Source organism: Seriola lalandi, unplaced genomic scaffold (genome assembly GCF_002814215.2).
Source record: "Seriola lalandi dorsalis isolate HSWRI2012SDOR001 ecotype SW California unplaced genomic scaffold, Sedor1 jcf7180002054983, whole genome shotgun sequence".
Classification (NCBI taxonomy): domain Eukaryota; kingdom Metazoa; phylum Chordata; class Actinopteri; order Carangiformes; family Carangidae; genus Seriola; species Seriola lalandi.
In genome coordinates this window covers 714,910-736,886 of record NW_019525532.1, presented here as the reverse complement: position 1 = coordinate 736,886, position 21,977 = coordinate 714,910, and the positions used below count along the sequence as shown (strand labels likewise).

Genomic DNA, 21,977 nt, shown 5'->3' with positions numbered 1-21,977 from the left:
AAAATGGTGCTAGACTGATGATAGAACAAAAGTGTAGAGCTAATATGTTGCGTCCTGTGCATTTGCTAAACGCAAACAAAGGAGTTTAAAATACTGGAAAGCAGCTTTATTAGTGTTTGTTTTACCTTAATACCTCCTTTGAACACCCCTACTCCAAAATTGCAGAGTGCTCTCTAGAATTTGCACATACCAGTCTCACACTCCCCTCTCAAAAGGGGGGAAGGCCTTGCACCCTTCAACCACAGAACAATGAGAGAATAGAGGGGCAGATTTCCATAACACTGTCCATTGCTGTGGCTCTGAACTGCTCATACTGACCTGGTGAGAAAAGCTTCTCTCACATCAGCACATGGGGAGCACATTCCTGCTGGTGGGTTCAACAGGCAAAGTGAAGGGCCACTGAAAAAGAGAGGGAACTAGAAGAATGTAAGTACATGACAAGACAGAGCTGCTGGCCGAGCTGCTAGATATCCTACATGCCACCTTTATAACCGACTTAAAAAGTGACAAGTCCTATAATTAGTAACCAACATGAGGTGACATTTCAAATAGGTAATGGGGGTCAGGCTTTGTTTGAAATGTCACAAGGCGTATAGTTCTGCTAGGCCCATTTTCAGGGCTTAAAGGGTCTTAATTGGAGGACAGTATAAAAGGGGCAAAAAGATTCTCTCTGTGGCTGCCAGAGACAAGGAAACTCGGTCAGTGTGTCTGGAAGCCGGTGACTGTGTGTGAGTGCATTCATGGTGTCTGTGTGGATAAAAAAAAAAAAAAGAAAAAAAAAAGTGGAGCGCGTGTGTTTCTGACCTGTCGGTGTGTTTATGCTTGTGTACGAGCATTCGTGGAATGTGTGTGTGTGACTGAGGCACGAACAAGACAAAGGGGAGAGTGGGCTAGAGCCAAGTGAGCGGATAAAAGATGAGCCGGAGAGAGCGAGGCGCTGGATGCTCACAGCTGAGCAAAATTAGATCATCTGCTTTGAATCAGATGAATGCAACCAACACAAAGGTGAAGCTTATTAAAGAAAGTGTCCCTGAGACTATGGCCTTAAAGTAATTGAATATCTAAATACGATTTTTAAAACTCTCTCTTGCTCTTTTTTACCCTGGAATTTCTCTTAAAACTCAACTACAATTTAGTTTCACATGAATATTATCAGGGAACTCACTTGTTGAAATACAAGGTTATTATGCTGCTTCAATTGTTCTGCACCTCTTAATAAGCGCATCAGCTCTAAAATTGCACAAAATGGAATATGGAAAATAGCTTAATTAATTAAGGATTAGTTTTTGGAATACAAAGAAAAACATGCAGGAAAAAAATGAAAAAGGATGAGCGGTCATTGGGTTCAAGTGGGAAAGTAAGAACACAGAATAAATTAAAGTTTTATTCAACACGAACAAAGCATAAAAACAACAAGTCTTAGCTCAACTGCTATGCTCTTTTAAAAAAAAAAAATAATTCTAACAACCAATTTTATGAACCAATACATTCAAGCTCTCCTTCAAATGTGTAGCTTCACCTTGGCAACGAGGCAGAGAAAACACATTGGTCTTAACAAGATAGTGTGAAAACAGAGGAGGAGAGGAGGAGGACGAGGAATGTTTTTTTTTTTCAGGATGGAGAGAGACAGAGAAGGAGAGAGAGAGAAAAAAAAGAGAACTGGCGCAATCCAGTCTGTGGCTCCTGCCGTTGCCCCAGGATACGGATGGAGTGAAAGCACGAACTGGGAGCTGGAAGGAGCTGCAGCTGCCTGGTTTCCATAGCGATGTGGATGCAGGACAAATGAGGAGAGAGGTGGAGAGACATGCTATGAGAGGGAGAAGTGGAACAAGAAACTCAGAAAAAAGATGAGAACCCACCAAGAGGGAGAGAAGGGAGAAAATGTTGGTGAAAAAAAGGTATATTATTTGAACACAGGGGCGTGGTGGAGAGAGTCAAAGGACTCAGAGAAAAGCAGAGGGAGACACTGGAGGGATGTTAAGCTCAGACATGGACCCCCAGGACTTGCCACTGGAGACCACCACCTTCAGGGGGACCTGGGAAACATGCACGGAAACATGCACGCACACACACACACACACACACACACACACACACAGAGGAAAGGGGATATGTGTCAGGGTGTTAGCATACATGTGTAACATGATGTGTTCACAGTGACCTACATTGATTTTCGTCACTCACCTCAACTGCTGCCTAATACAAGACAAGTGTCAAAGTGGATGGTAATTTCAATACCAATCAATTTCAATTCAATTCACAGTATAAACGCCCAGTAGTGGGGGTTTCTGAAGCAAATACATGTATTTTTGATAGTCAGTATTTCAATGATCAATTACTGGTTTTTTACTGGAAAGACAGATAGGATGATTTCTGAGTCTTAAAAACAACAAAACTAACAACTACCATTTAAAAGTAAAGGCAATTACTACCGATCGGCCATGTGCCTATGGTCGTGATCATTCCCCTCTGCTAATACAGAACGATTGTTATTGTGTACATCTCCCTTAGCCTCGGTGCCATGGCAACAAAAACAACTTGAACTTTGTGTCCATGATTAAACAAAGGTAGAGAGTGCAGTGCAGTGTAAAATCTCTAAACATGACAACTGACCCTACTATAAAACTGAATGATTGTACTCAGCCAGGTTCTAGTCACTCACCTTGAGATGGACACCCAGATGGTCTATGTGCTGCAGGGACTCCATAGTGCTCTTCACCAAAGCTGCAGACAAAAAGTGTATGCACACACGTATCCACACAAATATCAACAATCATATCACTCACTATAGCCATAATAATAGAAAAGCCCTTTTATGCAGCACTGTTCAACCACACTAGAAATTGTAGAATTGTTACATAAATGACCCATAGGCTTTAGTATCTGAAATAAATTTCAAGCATATTTGATAACTGATCTCTAATGCTGACAGTAAATGCATCAACGTACCTGCAAAATGTTCCACCTGAGAGTCCTCCACTTCATACAGCAGCTCATCGTGGAGCTGCGCTATCAGCCTGCAGTTACAAACACATTCAGAATACTACTACGCTACAACCACAACTACTAATAATAGTGTGACACACATTTGACACCAAGTATCTTCATTAACAAATCGCCACAAAGACTTTACTCTAGCTGAAAGTTGGGCATGCAACGGTAGAAATCATTCAGGAACATGCCTCAAAAAATTCAGCTGGCTGCTAAACCAGTGAATGCTTCTCATGTGTTTTGATGTGAGAGACTCAAGTCAGTTCCTGTCTATAAATATAGGGCCTGTTTTTCCTGTGTAGATTCACAAAGATGCACGGTGTGAAGAGCCAGAGTGTATTTTGTTACAGTAGATGTATGAAAGGAGAGATAGAAGGATACAGTGTTAGGTATAACATGGGAGCAATGGCTTGTAATATGAGCATCCTCAGTCTGCAGAGCCATGGTGTACCTGGCAGAGAGCGAGTTGGTGGAGGAGACCAATTTGAAAATTCGGATCATGGCCATCTTACAGAGATCAGCAGCAGAACCTGTACACACATACACATAAACAAAAATAACACACGCATCTGTTGGACCACAAACATGTTTCCAAGCAGTCATCAAAGTGATGACAATTACCCTGCGAGTTCGGGGTTTTAACATGTTGTAACTGTGAGGATATTAAATGAAGTTACAGTGATTGACTTTATCCACAAACAGCTGTTATCTAACAGCTGTCACTCTGTGATCACTAGAAGCAAATGAAGAAGGTCCAGCTTTTACAGACCAGCACACAAGCTGGTGCAATTCCACGCAACTGTCAGTCATCCTACCTTGGACCATAAAGTTGACAGCTTGCCTCTCAGCCTGCATGCGGATGCCCCAATCTGGAGAGTTGATGTTAGGGAGGGTCCGCCGACGACCCATGATGGAAAGCACATAACCTAGATAAAAGCAAAAATTTAATATATTTCAAATATAATCATTTATAGTTTTGCATGCTGCGTTCTTGCCTTCAGTTGTGCGAGTTGTGCGACAAAATACTGTGAATCCCTTTCTTTATTATCATTAAGAAGCCAAATACAACATAAAATAATCAGATTGTCACAAGACAATCAACAAGTTGTTTTTCCAGACATTTTTCTGATAGTTGCTTTTTTCACACCAACAGATCTTTTGGTCTTTAGACCAAAGTGACACTAACTCAAGTGACATCACTTATCAAATTTCATACAGCTGAAAAAAAAAAAAAAAAAGGCTTTACACAACCTCCTCCAGACCTGTAAAGACTCTTAAGAATACAGTCGATGTGGAGAAGGGCATGTCCACAAGGAGGACGCTCAAAGTCAAGACCAGTCCAAGTCAAAAAACTGTCCAGATTGAAACAACTTGAAGATGATAAATCATATTTTGACCCATGACCCTGGATGGAAACTCTTTTCCTTTTACCGTCTCACTCCTTTCAGTCAAGCGAGTCATCCATAACTACACATTGAGCAGAACTAAAAGCTACAGAGTGCGATTTGAAGGGAACAGTTTCATGAAAGGTCATTTGTTGATACAGCATTATAGGTGATTATGGTAACAGCAGGCTTACAATGACACAAGCATACACCCACCCACACACAAGTGTGCAACACACACACACATACACACACACACCGTGGCATCCACGATACACATACAGAAGCAAAGAAACACACTTTCATTCCCAGTACAGTCACAGAAACACATTAGAAGGCAACATAAGAATGTGCAGTGACATAAACACACCCATTATCATATGCAGGTATGCAACACACACACACACGGCCACACTCGCACACAGTGGGACCAGTACATTCCACCAGCTGGACAACAATGGAGCTGGCTTTACGGCTAAATCCCTCTAGTATCCCTTACTATGGGGAAAGCCAACCAGGGCATGAAACCTGAAAGACCCTCTTCCCAGAACACACACACACACACAATCACGTACACAAGCATAAATGCATAGGAAATGAGCACACGCCAGTAGTGACAAACACAAAAACCTTCTACTCACTGTGAATTGACCCATGACACATGAGTGTGACCTTTTCACTAGGAATGTGACCTTTGTTCTGGGGCCCGATGACAGGGATGTGCAGTGTACTTTGGGTCCGTGAAAACACATCACACAAATGTTTCCATTTATGGACAGGTATGACTGTGAGTCACACAGGAATGTGTGTGTTTTTCATACTCAACAGGTCAGGTTTTCAAATCAGTGACACAGAAGGACACTGCTTTTCAAGTTCAGGTGGTTTTGGTGGTCAGTGGTTGGAGAAAGTGGCTCTACATTTGATGGACAGCAGCGCTAGACACTAGAATTGAACAACAATTCAACATCATTTATTAACGTTCAGTGGTATTATACTGTGATGATATGATCATAATGTTTTATTGTTTTAAATTAATAATTTGGTACCAGATGTAATTAAAATAAAAACGTGGCATTAAATGTCCTGAAAACCTTTTTTCTCAATCAGCTTCTTCCAGCAGTTGAGTTTAAAAGTCTTCTCTTAATAATAAGGGTTATAATTGGGATGTTTTCTTTGACTTCAATCTTGTTGCATTTTTATTTAATGATATAGAAAATGACTTCAGATTTTGAATTTTTTATGTGCTTTAAGCCCTTTGGGTTTAGTCTGATGTATTGCATAACAGTAAGAAGAAAGTTTATTGCACTAGATATCCATTTGATTATTTTTTATGCAGTTTTGCATAGATGATCCATTTTGTAACATACACGGACACTGGGAAAACATTTTTATTAGTGTTGTGATATAAATTTTGACCCAGATCACTGCAGATTGTTGAGATTTAAGAAAGATTCAAATATTTATTATATCTCAGAACTCAAGTTTTAATAATGGTAATTAATAACAAAACCTTTCGGAGAATAAAAGTTTGCATTTATTTTCATCTCTATTTAGTGTTTCAACTGAAGCTGTCCACATAGCTCAGTATTGCTTCATCTGTGGTGACGTGCCAAAATCTATGAGAGAACATGAGAGGCTGAAGCAGCTAACAGCTAAACTTCAAATCCTTTCTTTATTACTAATAAGTCTTGGCCAACTCCATTCTCTGAGCTTGCACATGAAATATCTAAATGCATATGTGCATGAACAATTCACAGTGCCTCAGAGCCCAGGACGTGTCTATGTGCGAGTGTTATCACAGCCGGGTGTTTACATATCTGTGCAGATCACGGCTTCCCCTGTGTCTGTTAGGGGCTTCAGAAGACTTGGCCGGTGTTCCATCTCTGTGATTCCCCCTGTTGTGTTTAACAAAAATCTTCTTTATCTTTTTCTTTTGTCCTCTTCTTTGTACTGTTCCTTCTTAGTTTTTACATCATTGTACTTCTTTCTCCATTACATCCTTTGCGTTTTTCTTCTTTCTACACCCACAGTGTGATACTGACCTCACCTTCACGTTTCCTTTCTAATACATTTCCAACAAATATGAGAGTAACTGAGCCTGCACTGCTCACTTCATCTCTGCTCAGGCTGCCAGTATCCACCAGAGCTGAACACAATATCACTGTATCAGATACCAATCAACTATAAGCTGAGTGCAAAGTGGACAAGGAGCCACAGCACGAATGAATTTCTGCTCCCAGAGTCACAGCACAGCAGCTAAAACAGCCAGTGACTCCAGTGTGATACTGTACGTCTCTTCCCGGCCAGTACAGACTATTTTATCGATCTGTTAAATTTCTGCTGTGGAATGAGAAGAGGAGGCAACAAAAAGGAGAAGCGATATTAAAACAATGACTTAGACTTGGACAGGGAATTGCAAAGAAGAAGAGAGAAAAGAAACAAAGAGAAAGAGCGCAACAGACAGAAAGAGGGACCGAGAGTGTGGGACGAGCGGGGCAGATAAATCCCAGCACCGTCTCTGATGGGAGCATCACCATGGTGATGAGCTGAATTAAAGCCGACTGTTTGGCGCATCATCACTCTGCCCCTGAGAACGAGGAGGCTTCCACTGTGATCTGTGCGCAGCATTTTGGAAGAATGAGTCCATTACGCTGCTTCGATTAGGAAGCTGACACCGGAAAAAGGGAAGGCGATGAGCGGGGAGCGGGGTGTGTCACCGGTGATAGGTTGCTGTGGGTGACTGAGCACCTGTTTATGCGCGACAGTTGTGACAAAGGTGCTCGCCATCCCAGCGGGCATAAAAAATATCTACTGCCCTGACCTAATTCCTGTTGTTTACTACAACACAAGGTTACCAATCAACACTGTTATACAATAGAAAATGACGAAGGACCTAGTTTTCCATGCAACAACAGAGCAGCTGAAGTTGACTCTGACACATTTGGTTCTTTCCCACTGATTTCTTCTAATTTGATTAGGTTGTAATTGGTTTACAGTGTAACCCATCAGTGTTTTATTAGCAAGGGGAATGTCAATACAGCACACAAAAGACAAAGTTAAGATGGGATCAGATCACAAGCCAGAGGCTGAGGTCTAAACACAAGCAGGAGGATGCGTTTTGGTGCATTCTGATTGCATCTGTCTGCCTGACACTGGGCTCATGTACCGTGTGCAATGAGGGTTAAAGTGCAGACTTTACACTATTTTGTGTGAGCGTGTTCAAGTCTCAGGTGTGCTGTGTTGGCAGTTCAGTCGGAATATAAATAGAGTGTCCCGTCTGAACCATCAGCCCCTTCCCATAGCACCCCGCCCACCCACCTTGTCCCCCCTCAAGTATTGACCCACACCAGTTTGTCTCATTCCTGCCAATGCAAGCACATCCTCTTCTTCTGCAGCCAAACACACACACATACGCACACATACGCACACATACACACACATACATATCTCTGGTGAGCGTGGGTGTATGTGTGCATGCATAAGGAATTCAAACGACATGTATGTCAAAAGTGCAGGGCCTAACCCAGACACACACCCACACACATTTTTGTTATATTTGTTGGGACATTTTACCGACCTTCACTTATTTGTAATTCTTAACATTAGCCCCTAATTTCCCTTAAATCTGACCCTGACCCCCACCAATCTGATAAATAAATATTTTGCTATTCAGTATGTGACATACTTTCTCCAATTTCTATTCATTAACCTTGAGGTAAATATTCATATGTGAGACACAATAGGAATATGAATGTACGCAGACCTTGCTTGTGGCACAACTGAATGGTCCTCTGGATGAAGGCCTGGACTTCTCTGTAGGTCTGGAGGAAGCTGTCCTGGAACTGGCTGGCACGGTCAGCACTCACCCCCAAGATCCCTGACAGACGCTCACGACCTGCAGGGAACAACATTTACGACTCATTAACTAACGCATATTTAATAATGCAGGCTTATATCAGCAGAAGCTGAAAGGGAAACACTCTTTTTTGGACGGATTAAAAAGATGACATATAACATGTACATGTGTTAATTTACAGGAGCTAAACTAAGCTAACTTGCTGCTAATGGTCGCTTTATATTTACCATACAGATATGAGTGGCATCAATCTTCTGAACTAACTCTGGACAAGAAAGTGATGAAGTATATTCCCTAAAATGTTGAACTTTTTTTTTTTTTTTTAATCTAATATCAATGTTCTGTATTGATTTGCAGCATGAATGACCTTAATGCAAAAGACCTTGAGCTGACGAATCAATAACCAGAGAAATTAAATGGAGCAAAACTACCTTTATCACGACTGAGTGACGAGTTGTGAGACGAGAAGGTAGAAGGCCAGGGGAAGAGAGGACAGTTGAGGGAAGGAGAGTGAACAGAGGACAGACTGGACCAGAGGGTAAGAGACAAAGAAAAAAAAGTAGAGCCAAGTGAAGGGTGAGAGATAGAAGAGGACAAGATAAAAGCAGTGTGGGCAAAGATCAGGGCAAGACTGCAAGGTAGGTGCGTGTGTGTCTGTGTGTGTGTGTAAAGTAAAGATAAAGCGAAGAACACAGAGGCCATTGTGTGTGTATGTATGTGCTTTCCCAGGAAGTGGATCGATAGAGGAGTGTAGAGGGTGAGCTAATAGGTGCCACAGCTACAGTGTCGTGTGTGTGTATGTGTGTGTTTGTTCATGGCTTTGAGCTCTGAGGGGTGTGTGTTGATGTTTGGTTGGTGATGAGTAATGTCATGCCAAACAGCCTGAGAGCTAGTAGGAGGGTTAGCAAGGATGGCAGCAGTTTCTGCAAATTCCAAATCACCCCCCACACACAGACACACACAGGCACACGCAGACACACACATACTGGATGTTTGACCCTCACTGCGCAGAATCATATGAGCAGAGTTTGACATTAGAAGAATGTTGTAGTCCACAAGTCCCGTGTTCAGCTGTTAAAGTTAAGAAATTAGAAATATTTGTATATTCTTAGATGGAGAGGGACTAGATTTGTTAATGAGGTAATGCAACTTTTTTGAGGAAAAACAATATCAGACACAAATTATTATTTCATGAACAGTATTTTTATTTGTTTGAAAACATGCGTGGGCACCAGGCTGTATCATAAGAGTGAATTCGATACTTTAAGAGTTAATATAAATAAATCAAGCAAATATCAATATAATGTCAGTCAGAATTGATTACAGGTTAACCTTAACTCGTAGTTTTAAAAAGTTGATATGGGTGAGATAATTACCATAGAGCCTTCTGACGTGGGTGTTCTTGTTGGTAAAAATGGCACTTCATACTTTTATTTTGAAAATTAAATAGCTTTTAGATGTCTCTTTTTTGTGTGTGTTGCGCTGCAGGCCGCTGAGTTTGATATGTATCTACTGTATGAAACAGGGGCAGAGGATGTGACAGAGGTTGACATGTAGATGCTAGACAGCACAGACTAAGGATAAGCATGTTCCTCTGTGTGTGTGTGTGTGTGTAGCCGCACATTCCTGCTGAATGAGGTCAGTTAAGGGAGTGACCTTTAACCTCTGTTCCTGACGCTCCCTGCACTGCTCCTCTTGTAACCCCTCTCAATCTCTTTTGTCCTTGCAGTTTGCCCTCTCTCATCTCTTCTTCTAATACTGCTGCAACATTCCTGTTAATTCTGCCCCCTTTCTGTTGCCCTCCTTTCTGCCCCTTCCAATTAAGTTACTGTATAATCAAAATGCAAAAATTGCAAAAAGGTTGCTGATACTGCTACTTTAAATACTTTCAGCAAGGTCACTCAGTCCTCAGCTGACAAAATGTAAAGATGTAATGAATGAAGAACTTTTGTTATATTTTCCATCAGTTTTTCAGCCATGCGGTCCTCCTTTATTTTCTCACTGCACACCACACCTATCATCATCTTTATTGTACTTTTTTTCCCTCCTCCAACACCATCGCCTGACCTTCTTATTTGCTGACCTATTTGTATAACGTATGTATGTATGTGTGTGTGTGTGTGTGTGTGTGTGTGTGTGTGTGTGTGAGTCGATGGCACCGCACTCAGCCCCTCCTCCCTGGCCTGATTATTGTCTTGCGGAGAAAGCTTCCTTTTAGTATTCGGTATCCATGGCAACGCATCCTTCCATGAAGAGCTGTCTGTCTATGCTGATCAGGAGCTCCTTCAATTCCTCGTCTCATTTCCCTTTCTGTCTCTCGGCCCAACCCGCTCTTTACTCTTCCCCTTTCCCCTACATTATTCTCCCCTCCACCACCTCCCCCTTCCTTTTTTTTGCCTTTAGCCTATATTTTCTACAACTGCCTCACTATTCCCAGTGTCTCACCCTGTCTCTTTATTTTCTATCTCCTTGTGCGCACTCCATATTTTCTCTGCATTTTTAGCACTGACCTTTTGCTTTGTAAATTGTTCCTGCATGTGTCCCATGCCCCCCCCCACTTGTCTCAAATGAATAGCTTTTACAAATTTACCTCATTGCTTATTATAGTTGAGACTTACTGAGATTCCTTGAACTGAATCATTCATCTGTGTGTGTGTGTGTGTGTGTGTGTGTGTGTGTGTGTGTGTGTGGTGTGTGTGTGTGCTTGTGTTTGTTTTCTCCCGCTGAGGTGTGCCACAGTAGAAGTACTACAGAAACAATCCATCATCAGCTTGAGAACATTAGATTTTGTTCAGCTCCTGAATGTGAGTGAGAGATAGCCGCTGGCCCAGTTCGCTACATGCAGATTCTGATGCAAACCATGCGCTTAAGGGTAATTGCTGATTGGTTAATTAAATCGAAGATATTTTCTGGATTTGTCATGATGCTGTTTTCAGGGAGAACAGTAAATGTCCTGTTTTAGTGATATATCGTGTCTGGGTCACGGTGACAGAGGACCACAGGAGCCAGATTAGTGTTTATGTAAAGAGGTCTTCAGTTTTGTATTGAGACAAACAACATACAACTATTTATTATTTTTATTTATAACTATATAGTATTTGAATTTTTCAGATATTGGCCCAGATATCTCAGCACACTATAAAGAGATACCTTTATCCGTATACTACAGCAAATGAATAGGTTACTGATCATTATAGTTTATAGTAATTGAACTTCCTCCAAATAAATCTAGAGAGAGCTTCTCTCACTACGCTGCCCTACGAAGCCAGGAGAGCAGCACCTGTGCAAGAAGTAAAACTAGGAAATGACCTATTTCAACTCCACTCAACTGTTGGAACAGAAAATGAACTTAACTGGTATAAAACTACATTAACTATTAAAACTAAATTTGTTTCAAGGAAATCTAAACCCTACTCACGACTTCTGACCCGTTTTCCCGGCCCTACAATATGTTTATCAATATATTTGTCACTCCATCTGGCCATATGGCGCCTTTCCCTGTCCTTCACTTTGGCTCAGACATGTTGAACACAGTCAAGAACACAGATGCCTCAGATAGAAAAGCTGTATGAGCCAGCAAACTGTGCATGGACTAGTGAAATGATATGACATGCGAGTAAGCTTTAAGGATTTTTTTTTGTCTTTTCTCAATATTATCTGTTTTTTGTTTTTGTTTTTTTTCTAAAGGAAGTGATCAGATTGAATCTGGAAGTCACATCCCTGTGCACCCAAAAGCTTATAATAATTTATGGTAAAACATTTTAAAATATTTTCTTGTGTTTTGAACAAGAATGATCTCTACATTAGAGAAGATTGTATTTTGAACGGGTGCTGTAATCTTGTATAATTGCATTTTTGACAAAAAGCTCTTAATCTTAAAACTGTTATTATTCCTCATTACAAGCTTTTTGAAGATTAGGAATTTATTATAAGTCGGTACCTTGACGGTCCAGTGGTTGCTTCACACCAGGTCATAGCAGAGGTGTTATGATGTGTTGTGATAACTTTGGTGATAAAAGCTGTAACTTTAAATAAGTATTTAAAGTGGTCACTGGCAATAAAAGTTGATGAGGAGTGCACTGCCCGTAAAACCTCCCTCCATCACACAGGTAGGCACAAATGCACATGTAAACTTGCCCACACTTTGTATGCAAGCAGATGGCAAACACGTCCATATATACACACCGACACTCACTTATTATCTGTCAAATTTTCAATCCGCTGCCAGTGATCTACTACAAGAAACACACACAAGCATACAAATATTTGTTTAGTCTCCCATGACACTCACTTATGTCACTCTGGTCATGTGTTTATGTACTCTGTGTGTGTGTGTGTGTGTGTGTGTGTGTGTGAGATCACAAGAGCAAAAACGTGTGAACCATAAAAGGGTCACAAGTAGCACAGACGGGTCTCCTTATGAACCACAAGGGTGCATTACACATTCATCTTCCTCTTACTCTTTTTCCACAACATGAAAGAAACACAGGAAAACTACTATGTCCTAGAAGAAATCACTGGTAACCTAAAATCTTAGCTAAAGTAATCACATCACTGCCCTACTCCAGGCTCTTCCTTCCTCTGTCACTGGCTTGTTTTATCCCAGAGTTATCTCTGCTGCAAACACAGTTACCCTCGTCACACAATCAACCACTTGTAGCTTTGCACTGATCGCCAATTAACTCCTGAACCCATCGTTTTTTCATTTTTGAAACAATACAGATCAACTGTCCAGCTGATCGATGTTGACTGATGAATATCTGTATTTTCATTACTGTCAATCAATTATAAGCACCCACCGCTCTGTGAGAACATGCCTGTGTGTGTTTGTACTCACCTGCTCCGTACACAACAGAGTAGACAATGCGTTTAGCATGTTCCCGATCCTCAGAGGTCACTTCACCCTCACTCACCCCCTTCCTGAGTGACAGAGATAAACACATTGAGAGAAATAGTGTGTGTTTCTATACTAAATCAAAAATACACATAAAAAGAGTCTTAATATATATATATATATATTTTTTTTTTTAAGAGGTGAACAAAATGGTGTTGGTGTTAGCTGATGGCAAAATGGAAATATGCAACTAAAGTCATTGGTTGACAAATGTTCATATATGTCTGAATAAAGTCTTGTTTAGATCTTTGTTCACTTTGATTGTTGTCTCTTTGGTTTGAATTTTGAAAGACAGAGATAGATGAGGAGGTAAACCAAAACAAAACGAAGACGACAAGAAAAAAATGAGGAGGAATATTGTTGAACAGAAGAGTGATGCTCTACAGAGGTTAAAAACTCATGAAGTACAAGGACACAGAAGGACTAAAGGAAATACCGGGGACAGGAGGGAGGGGGGGGGGAGAGAGAGAGAGAGAGAGAGAGAGAGAGAGAGAGACACAGAGAGAGAGGCAGGGATGGACAGACAGAGACAGTTATGTAATGTAGACAGCCGTAGTACTGTGAGTCAGACAGGGTGGGATGATACGTCTGCAAAGTGGCATTTCTGGAGGGGCTGACAGGGAGCTGCCACTACTGATCAGTGTTGAGAGCATGTCCCCCACCACACACACACACACAAAAATTATAAACGTGTCTGGTGAGCTTCAACACTCCAGTGTTTCATGATGTCAGATGTCTCGATGCCTGTAGCCTCAGGATAAGGACTCTTAAACATGAGGTAATTAAACTTAAAATGCCCACTCTTCTCTCTCTCACACACATACAAATACACATTTCTCTGTTAGGATAAATGATGGTGACCTTTAACCTCTGACTGATGACCCAAAGGTGAGCATTCCCCTCTACTGTGCATAATCCATACTGGATTTTCACTGCCCCCTGCTGGATACACATTAATCTACTGAAGACTTTAAAGAAACAGTCTGCTGTTTTACCTCATCAGGTCAAATGTCACATTTTATATGAAACAAACTCTTTTGTTTGTCTTGAGCTAAAATTCTTACGTATTAATGTTTGCCACTGATACTAGTTTGCAACAAGTTGGAAGTTAAGAAAGCGGGAAAAAAGTTGCAGGTTGTTCTCTGTGGCTTCAAATGAGAGTTCATAAAGAATCTAAACAATATTCAAAGTAACAAGGAATCAGTTCTGTAGCAGGCAAAAAACGTCTGGCCCCACAGACTGAACGGACAAACTATACCTAAACATGTCTTTCTCTTCGCGCAGTAGTTTGGTAAGAAAGGTGGTTTCAACCAAATTAATCAAAGGCTACCTGGAATAAACTGGTGAGACAATAATGGGACACTTTGGGAGGAATAAAGGAAACGAGGGGAAAGAGAGAGAGAGAAATAGGTGAAAAGAGGAGAAGAAAAAAGAAATGAAACCAGTGTGCAGGATTTAATGGCATCTGGCAGTGAGGTTGCAGATTGCGACCAACTGAACACCCCTCCCTTGTGGGAGAACGTACGGTGGCCTTCAGGTAACGTAAAAACGCTAACACTCTCGAGACCCAGTGTTTGATTTGTCTGTTCTGGGCTTCTGTAGAAACATGGCTGTGCAACATGGCGGGCTACATGGAAAAGGACCCGCTCCCTACGTAGATATGAAAGGCTCATTCCAAGCTGCCAACAGATCCCCCTAAATCCTACACACTGGTCCTTTAACATATAAAAGATTGACAGAAAAGGAGGGGGGAAAGAGGAATAAGAAAGGAGTAAAAAGGACAGAGAGGGCAGACACTGACTAAAACTACTTGAGAATAAAAAGTAAAGAAAAGAAGTAGAAGACTGTAAAAGAGAGCGAAACAGGTTCCAAAACAAATAAGGTGAAATAATGTGACACCACTTAATTTGTTCATAGGTGAAAGAGAGATAATGAAAGAAAAACAATGCAGAGCCTCAGTAGAGCTGTGATTATGGTCTGTGTGACCAGGTAATCTGTTTAACCGGTTGCCCTCTGCCACACACCTGACTGAGATAAATGACAGGAATAAAGGACACACACACACACACACACACACACACACACACACACACACACACACCAAACTTGAAGCATTGAAAAGACAAGACAGACCTGTGTGTAAACATCGACACACACGTGCAGTGGGAGAGGACAAAAACACACATACACAATCCCAAAAAACACTTCAAAAGCGCGACAATGTAATCACTAGGGTGACCAGCCCAGGGGTGTCCTGCCCATTGGAAAGAGAGAACGAATGAGGCAGTTGGCATGGTAGTCATGGCAACAAGGTTATTAGCGTTTGAAGTGAAGGAGCTGGCAGTCTGGAGAGAGCGAAAGAGAGACTGGGAGTGAGAGAGGGAAAGAGAAAGAGAAACCATGTGGAGTATCAACACTGGCCTGTCCTTGCAAGGATATCAGGGGGGAGTGTGTGTGTGTGTGTGTGTGTGTGTGTGTGCATGTGTGCATGTGTGCGTGTTTGTGACTTACCACTGAGAGGCCAGCATTGTGAAGACGTCAGCCTGGGGGTTGGTAAAAATGCGGAGCAGCTCAGGGTCAGAGGAGAGATGAGCTAACAGACGCAGCTCCACCTGGCAGAAATCTGACACGTACACACACACACACACACACACACACACACACACACACACACACACACAAAAGCACCTTCTTAATATATGTCACACCCAAAATCACCATCATCCAATCACAACAATTGCATCATACACCCCCAGTTGTGGAACCAGCTGTTTGGTTTAAGCACTTGGACCTTTTTTTGCCAAAAGTTGGATAAGAAGACCAATACCACTCTCATAGGTGCACAATGAATATGTAGCTAGAGCTAGCGACCAGTTAGCTTAGCTTAGCATAAAGACAGATAGCCTGGCTTTGTCTGAAAGTAACAAAATCCACCTTCCAGCATCTGTCCAGGAGGTTACTGCGCCTGGCCGTGAAGTAGTCTGACACACGATCCCCTCTATAACCACAACATGACGTCTTTACGCTTTGGTTTTTGTGTGGATTAATCAAACGAAACATTAACTGCGAATAAGTGTTTCCCAACATGTCGAACTAGTGCATATACAAGAATTGAGATATACAGTACCAAAATATTTTGTGATGATTTATGAGAACAGTTAAATGAAGCACAAGATATTTTGAATTTACCATTTTATATAATTGTGTAACCCTGAAAATGGCAACTCAATTTAAATTTTAAATCAGTTTGAACAAGATAAAACTTTAACGAGGCACTGGAGAAAGCAAAAACATCTGTGTGTCAGCGAAACTTTAAAAGGGAATATCAGAATTGAACAAGTGAACCCTTAAATACTCAAACATTGTTGGAGTAAACACTATAATTAATCTGAGACATTCAGTGCACGGAAGGTGTTATTCATGCTGTTGAAACTACAATTTTGTGACGCTATCTGTTCCTAAACCTGTCATTTTCACTTCATTTAGTGACTTCCAACATTTCCCAGAATAACTCTGAATAACGTACAGGGAGTGGGTGTCAAACACTTGTATTCAGCTGTAAGTCATGTCACGTGTAGGTGAGGAGAGCAACAGCAAACAGCGACAGTGAGAGCAAAAGAACAACAAGCCCCCAGTGAAGAAATTGGAGTCTCTACTTCCTACATGTTTCTCCTTGTATTACTGTTGATGGCAGTGGAAAACTGTGGGCCGAGAATGAAACTGTCCCTTTTCATCTTCTGCCAACAAAAAAGTGCGATGCTCACAATTAATGTTTTAGATAACTGAACAGTTTTGTGCAATCAAACTCGATTGTGCCTAAGCTGCAGAAAAATGTGAGTTTTCCTCCGTGATCAAAGGCAAACACAAACAGCCGCTACGAATTCACACAAAGGCGCTCATATTTTGTGTGCCAGTACTCCAAGCACAATCCAAGTACATCATCTTTCTGTATATGAGACATATGATAAAAACACAGGAAATACAATACAAACAAAGCAGTCGGATTTATAATGAATGTATTTAACTCCTCCACAGTGTCTGCCATCTACCAGACTGAAACTGAACGCACTGTGCCAAGCAATTAAGTGTGAATCAGGACACTTGATCCAGCGACACTCAGCACATTTACCAGCGCTAACGATCTAATTTTAACTTGATTTAAGCAATATCTCTAACTATAATGAGTGTCATGTAACTTCTCACAGTAATAACGCGCTGGAAGTGAAAATTGTGCACCAAGAAGGACTGGGTTTTGTAATCTTGGAGGAAAGGGTCTTAAAAAAAGAATCACACAAACTGCAAATAATCTCCTCTTCCACTATTTTCTACAAATGGAGCATTTCACTTTTTTTCACCTCCTTCCTGGTACACTTGTATTTAATAGAAAGTACACGACTGAACTGCTTCAGTCAAGGGTTTTGCAATGTGAACGTATGCAGGTGCTCTCAATAACACAGACTGAGAATTTACCTGAAATTGCCAAACATCGCTCTCACAATAAGTACCACAGCTATCACATAAGTAAAGGTAAAGCTGGGTTATTGAGGAAAAGTGATCACAGGTTTGTATGAATGTAAATGTAGCACCTACTGGCTAAGCCTCAGGTCATTCATACATTTTGATCTGGCAATATCCCTGATCCCAAGCAGTGTCACAGTGATGTGCTTTGCTCTCCAAACTGTAAGCACGACTAATGAATTAAAGATAAGATTAATTATTGTCTTTAGCTTATTTTTTCTTTCTTTAAAATGAATCAAACTGCCATCCATGTCATGAAAACACCAATCTTTTTTCATTTTGTTTTGACTGTCATGAAAAGCTTATTAATTTTTATCAAACATTTTCAAACCAAAATGAATGCATCTTTTGTTAAGGAGTTGGGTCAGTGGAGGTCAGGAGTGGATAACTGCAGGACAGAAAGTTTCAGGACATTTAAGTTGCAGAACAGACAAAATAAAAAAGCGTCTGAGGCCAAATCATTTCAGAAATTTGCCCAAGGCTCTTACAGTATATCAGCTGAGAGATAACCATAGGCTATAAATGAGACACACTGATGGAACAGGTAGGCAGAAACTGTCTCCCCTAACTCCATACCATAATACACATGCATTCATAGATGCAGACAGACAGACAACGTTGTAAACACAAATAAGGACAGACGCATAGAGAGAAAAAAAACACATACACACACCCCTTTGTAGCAGGTGACAGTGTTGGGGCGACATGTCCTGTACTGACAGGTCTACAGCTCTCCTGTCAGCTTGGCAGATCTAAACTCTATCAAGACATAGTCACAAACACACACAAGGATACACAAACACACACCTACATTCATATCCACAAAGCAACCACGGTACATTCCATTACTGCCATTTCACTCAGACACATCTCTTTGCTCGACAGCTTCAAAATCAAATTAAACCCCATTAAATGCAGAGAAGACTGAGAGTCGGGATGAAGCAACCAGCTGTAACAGGTTTCTGCTGCTGTGGAAAGAGAAAGAAAGATGACGGATGGGTGGATTGGAGTGTGAGAGGGGGGGATTTCATGCACCGATGCATTTAAAACAGTTATTGTCACATTTATCACTATGGAGATAAATATGACAATTCATTGTGGTGCGGTTTTGGGTCATATTGCTCAGCCCTGTACTGAAAAAGGGAAGAGTGACAAAGAAATTCCCCAGACTGTTCAGGTCACAATGCAGGTTAAAACAAACACCATTTCCTGTTTAACCCAGGCCAGACAGAGACTGCAGAGGAAAAAGATTTTTTTTAAAAAGGGAGAGGGAAAGAGTGAGACCTCAGAGGAGTGGAGGGGCGGATGGTGAGGTGAGAGATGTAGGAAAAGAGACGACTGGCTTTGGCTGTGATGAGGTGAAGAAGGGAGTTTCTAAAGATATCATCCCATCAATGTTTTATGAGCCTGATCACATTTCCTCCAAGCATAGCCGGCAGCCTCAGAAACATATTGCTGACCAGGATTTCTGTGTGTGTGTGTGTGTGTGTGTGTGTGAGTGAGAGAGTGTGAAAGCGAGTGTTTTCCTTCATGCATATTGTGTATGACAGACGTGGAGAGGAAGGGAGAATATTGGGACGGATTCATGTGTGTGTATGAAACCGAGACCACACATTAGTGTAGAGATTTTAATCTAGTATATGTGAACTGTATGTATGTGTGTGTGTGTGTGTGTGTGTGTGTGTGTGTGTGTGCCACAGCCTGCCTCTGTGATAAAAACGCCACAATCAAGAATCCTTGTATTGATCTGTACAGGAATAACTCCTTCCTACAGTAAGCTCCCTATAGACTGACCCTAAAATTAGAGCAGTTGAATGCCGTATAACTAAAATAGTTTTTAGATGCTAGATCAGGTCAGATTTATTAGTATGTTAACTATCAATTAATATAATATTCACTATTGGTTTCCACCGATTTTAATTCCTTAAACAATTTAATTCCTTTATCAATCAAAAACATACAATGTGTGGTATTGAAGCTAATGCTAAAGCAATGCCGATGTTTGATAGAAAATGAATCATTGACAGATTTAATAATATTCATTTGAATATCTGTAGCACTTGTAAAACTAAAACAAAGTAATGAACGATCATCACTGGGCTCTGCTAACTTAATGATGGGTGTTTATCATTATTAACAAAATTATTCTACTGACAATAATGGTAATTGATGAATAATAATCATTCGTAGCTCTAATAAATCACTCTATAAATGCAGAATGCAGTTTTTTCTTTTGCAGTGTTTAATTTGACATAATGAATAATGGCTTTCCTACTTTAAATTTCTATACAACATTCATGTTCAACGTAGAGGCCTGTATTGCTTCAGACTGCAGAAGTTAAAAACAATAAATAAGTAGGTATTAGCTCCTGCAGTTCCTTGGACAGTGTACTAAGATATTGACAGGATTAAGCCATGTCTCATACATTTTTAATGCCACCACCCACACTACCCTGAGCAGCCCTCAGTGATGCTTTGCAGTACAGAATAGAGCATGAAGGTTATGGATAAAAGCTTAAGAGCTCAACTAAAACCTGCACATTGAGAATATGAAATGTCCCTTGTGGGTTGTGGTTGGTCTAAAGAAGCTTCCAGGAAGAATGAATCAACCAGGGCATAGAGAAAACATAATGACACATACAGTGGGGTCCAAAATCTAAAACCACTTTCGCCACTGTAGGTTGAACTGGATTGCAAAAGTTAAAGTCTGCTGAGGAGGAAAAGTATCCCACATGTACTCTGTATCAAATAACTAAAACCTAGAAGGACTAGAGGAGGAACTTGACCACGTCGGGATTTATCCCAAGAAAACAGTCGCTATTCTCAATCTCAGTAAAGGTCATCTTCTCTAAAACTACCAGATTACAAAAGGAAGCGATGACCCCAACCTTGAATTGTCCTTTTTACTATTTAACAATGGATTTTTTCAACACACATGAACTGTACATTCCTTGTGGAGCTTTAGACCTCTAGCAGCAGTAGTGCAGTGGCTCCCGTTTTTTTTGTATTGTGCAGGTTTACAAAAGATGACGTAGCAATGCAGCAACAAAGGTTAGGAAGAAGAAGACTGCAAGCTATCAAACACAGGTAAATATTCCACAATCTAAGATAATAAAAGAATTCAGCTTTTTAAATGTTTTATGAGGGAGGAAATCTGTTCAATATGTTTGTTAGACCTCAAAGATACACACAGTGTGTTTTAGTGAAACACTGGATGTAAACATAACTTTTGTTTGTTTACAAAAAAACTCCACAGGGGACCTTTAATATGTGGAAAAGTAAGAAATATGTTTGATGAGTCACTTTTAATTTTTTAATTATCATTTTACACAGTTCTGCACATTCTGCTGCGACTCCTGAGGACAGATCAGTTAGTGGGCTATTTAATATGCATACACACACAGTGGACAAACAAACAGTGAACCAACCCTAATGCTGTTTAAGGCCAGTAGCCTGAAACACTTTAGCTCATGTCTGCCGCATTAAAATGAATTAGATATCTGCCAATGGAAAAAAAAAAAATTACTTCTTAGATTACTTCTCTAAAATGACGAGATAACAAAGTGCATTATGCAACTGCTGTTAACATTTTAGTTTACCTTCAACCTCAGCTAACATCATCCTGTTTCATTTGTGTTACAGAAAAGCTGATTGAAAAGAATAATCTAAAAGTAAAGTAAAACAGAAAATCTGAACTAAAACCAATTGAGCCACATTTTTTTCAGGACTAACAGGGTTGATGAGGGAATAAAGGCTGCCTTTGTTCTCGTTTTGGCTAGCCTCTTCCTCTCCTCCCTCTGCTCCAGCCCCCACACACCAGCAGAAAATATAAAATTTTGAAAATATAAACAAACTAACACACACACAGACACACACAAACACACAGGTTGCTTGAGGACAGGAAGGATGTTCATTCCAAATTCCCAAAAAAACAAAATGTACCATAGAGAGTAGTTAGTTTTATCTTTGGTAAAACAGACTCGAGGTGGATTCTGCTGAGGTTGGGATCGATACATAAACACAACACACACTCAAGACCAAATCTGCATCGTACCCACACACGCACAAAATGCTTTCGCAGACAGCAAAGTAACAATCTGATACATAATACCTTCTGACATGCCTCTTAGTTGAACTTTTTCAAGTGACACCGGAAAGTGATTGTGGTTGAGAAACACACACACACACACACACACACACACACACACACACAGCAGTTGTTCCAGTTTGGGAAGGACATCGGAGGACATGACAGGGTGAGGGCTCCCTAGGAGGGGTTGTTTCCATAGCAACCTTGCCTGTAAGTGCATGTGTGTTTGTGTGTGTGTGTGTG

General features: G+C 40.8%; 1 protein-coding gene across 2 annotated transcripts in view; it reads right to left on the bottom strand.

Annotated features, from left to right (window-relative positions):
* Positions 1 to 1,424: 1,424 nt before the first annotated feature.
* poln (polymerase (DNA directed) nu) overlaps positions 1,425 to 21,977 on the bottom strand; it is a 51,828-nt gene continuing 31,275 nt past the window's right edge. For both annotated transcript variants that reach the window (XM_023396786.2, XM_087171279.1), the window contains 8 exons: positions 15,638 to 15,749; positions 13,070 to 13,152; positions 8,140 to 8,271; positions 3,807 to 3,917; positions 3,443 to 3,521; positions 2,950 to 3,017; positions 2,663 to 2,724; positions 1,425 to 2,036 (listed from right to left, as the gene is read on the bottom strand). In XM_023396786.2, the coding sequence (XP_023252554.2) occupies positions 1,944 to 2,036; positions 2,663 to 2,724; positions 2,950 to 3,017; positions 3,443 to 3,521; positions 3,807 to 3,917; positions 8,140 to 8,271; positions 13,070 to 13,152; positions 15,638 to 15,749 (740 nt within the window). In that variant the 3' untranslated portion in view covers positions 1,425 to 1,943. The remainder of the gene's footprint in view (positions 2,037 to 2,662; positions 2,725 to 2,949; positions 3,018 to 3,442; positions 3,522 to 3,806; positions 3,918 to 8,139; positions 8,272 to 13,069; positions 13,153 to 15,637; positions 15,750 to 21,977) is intronic.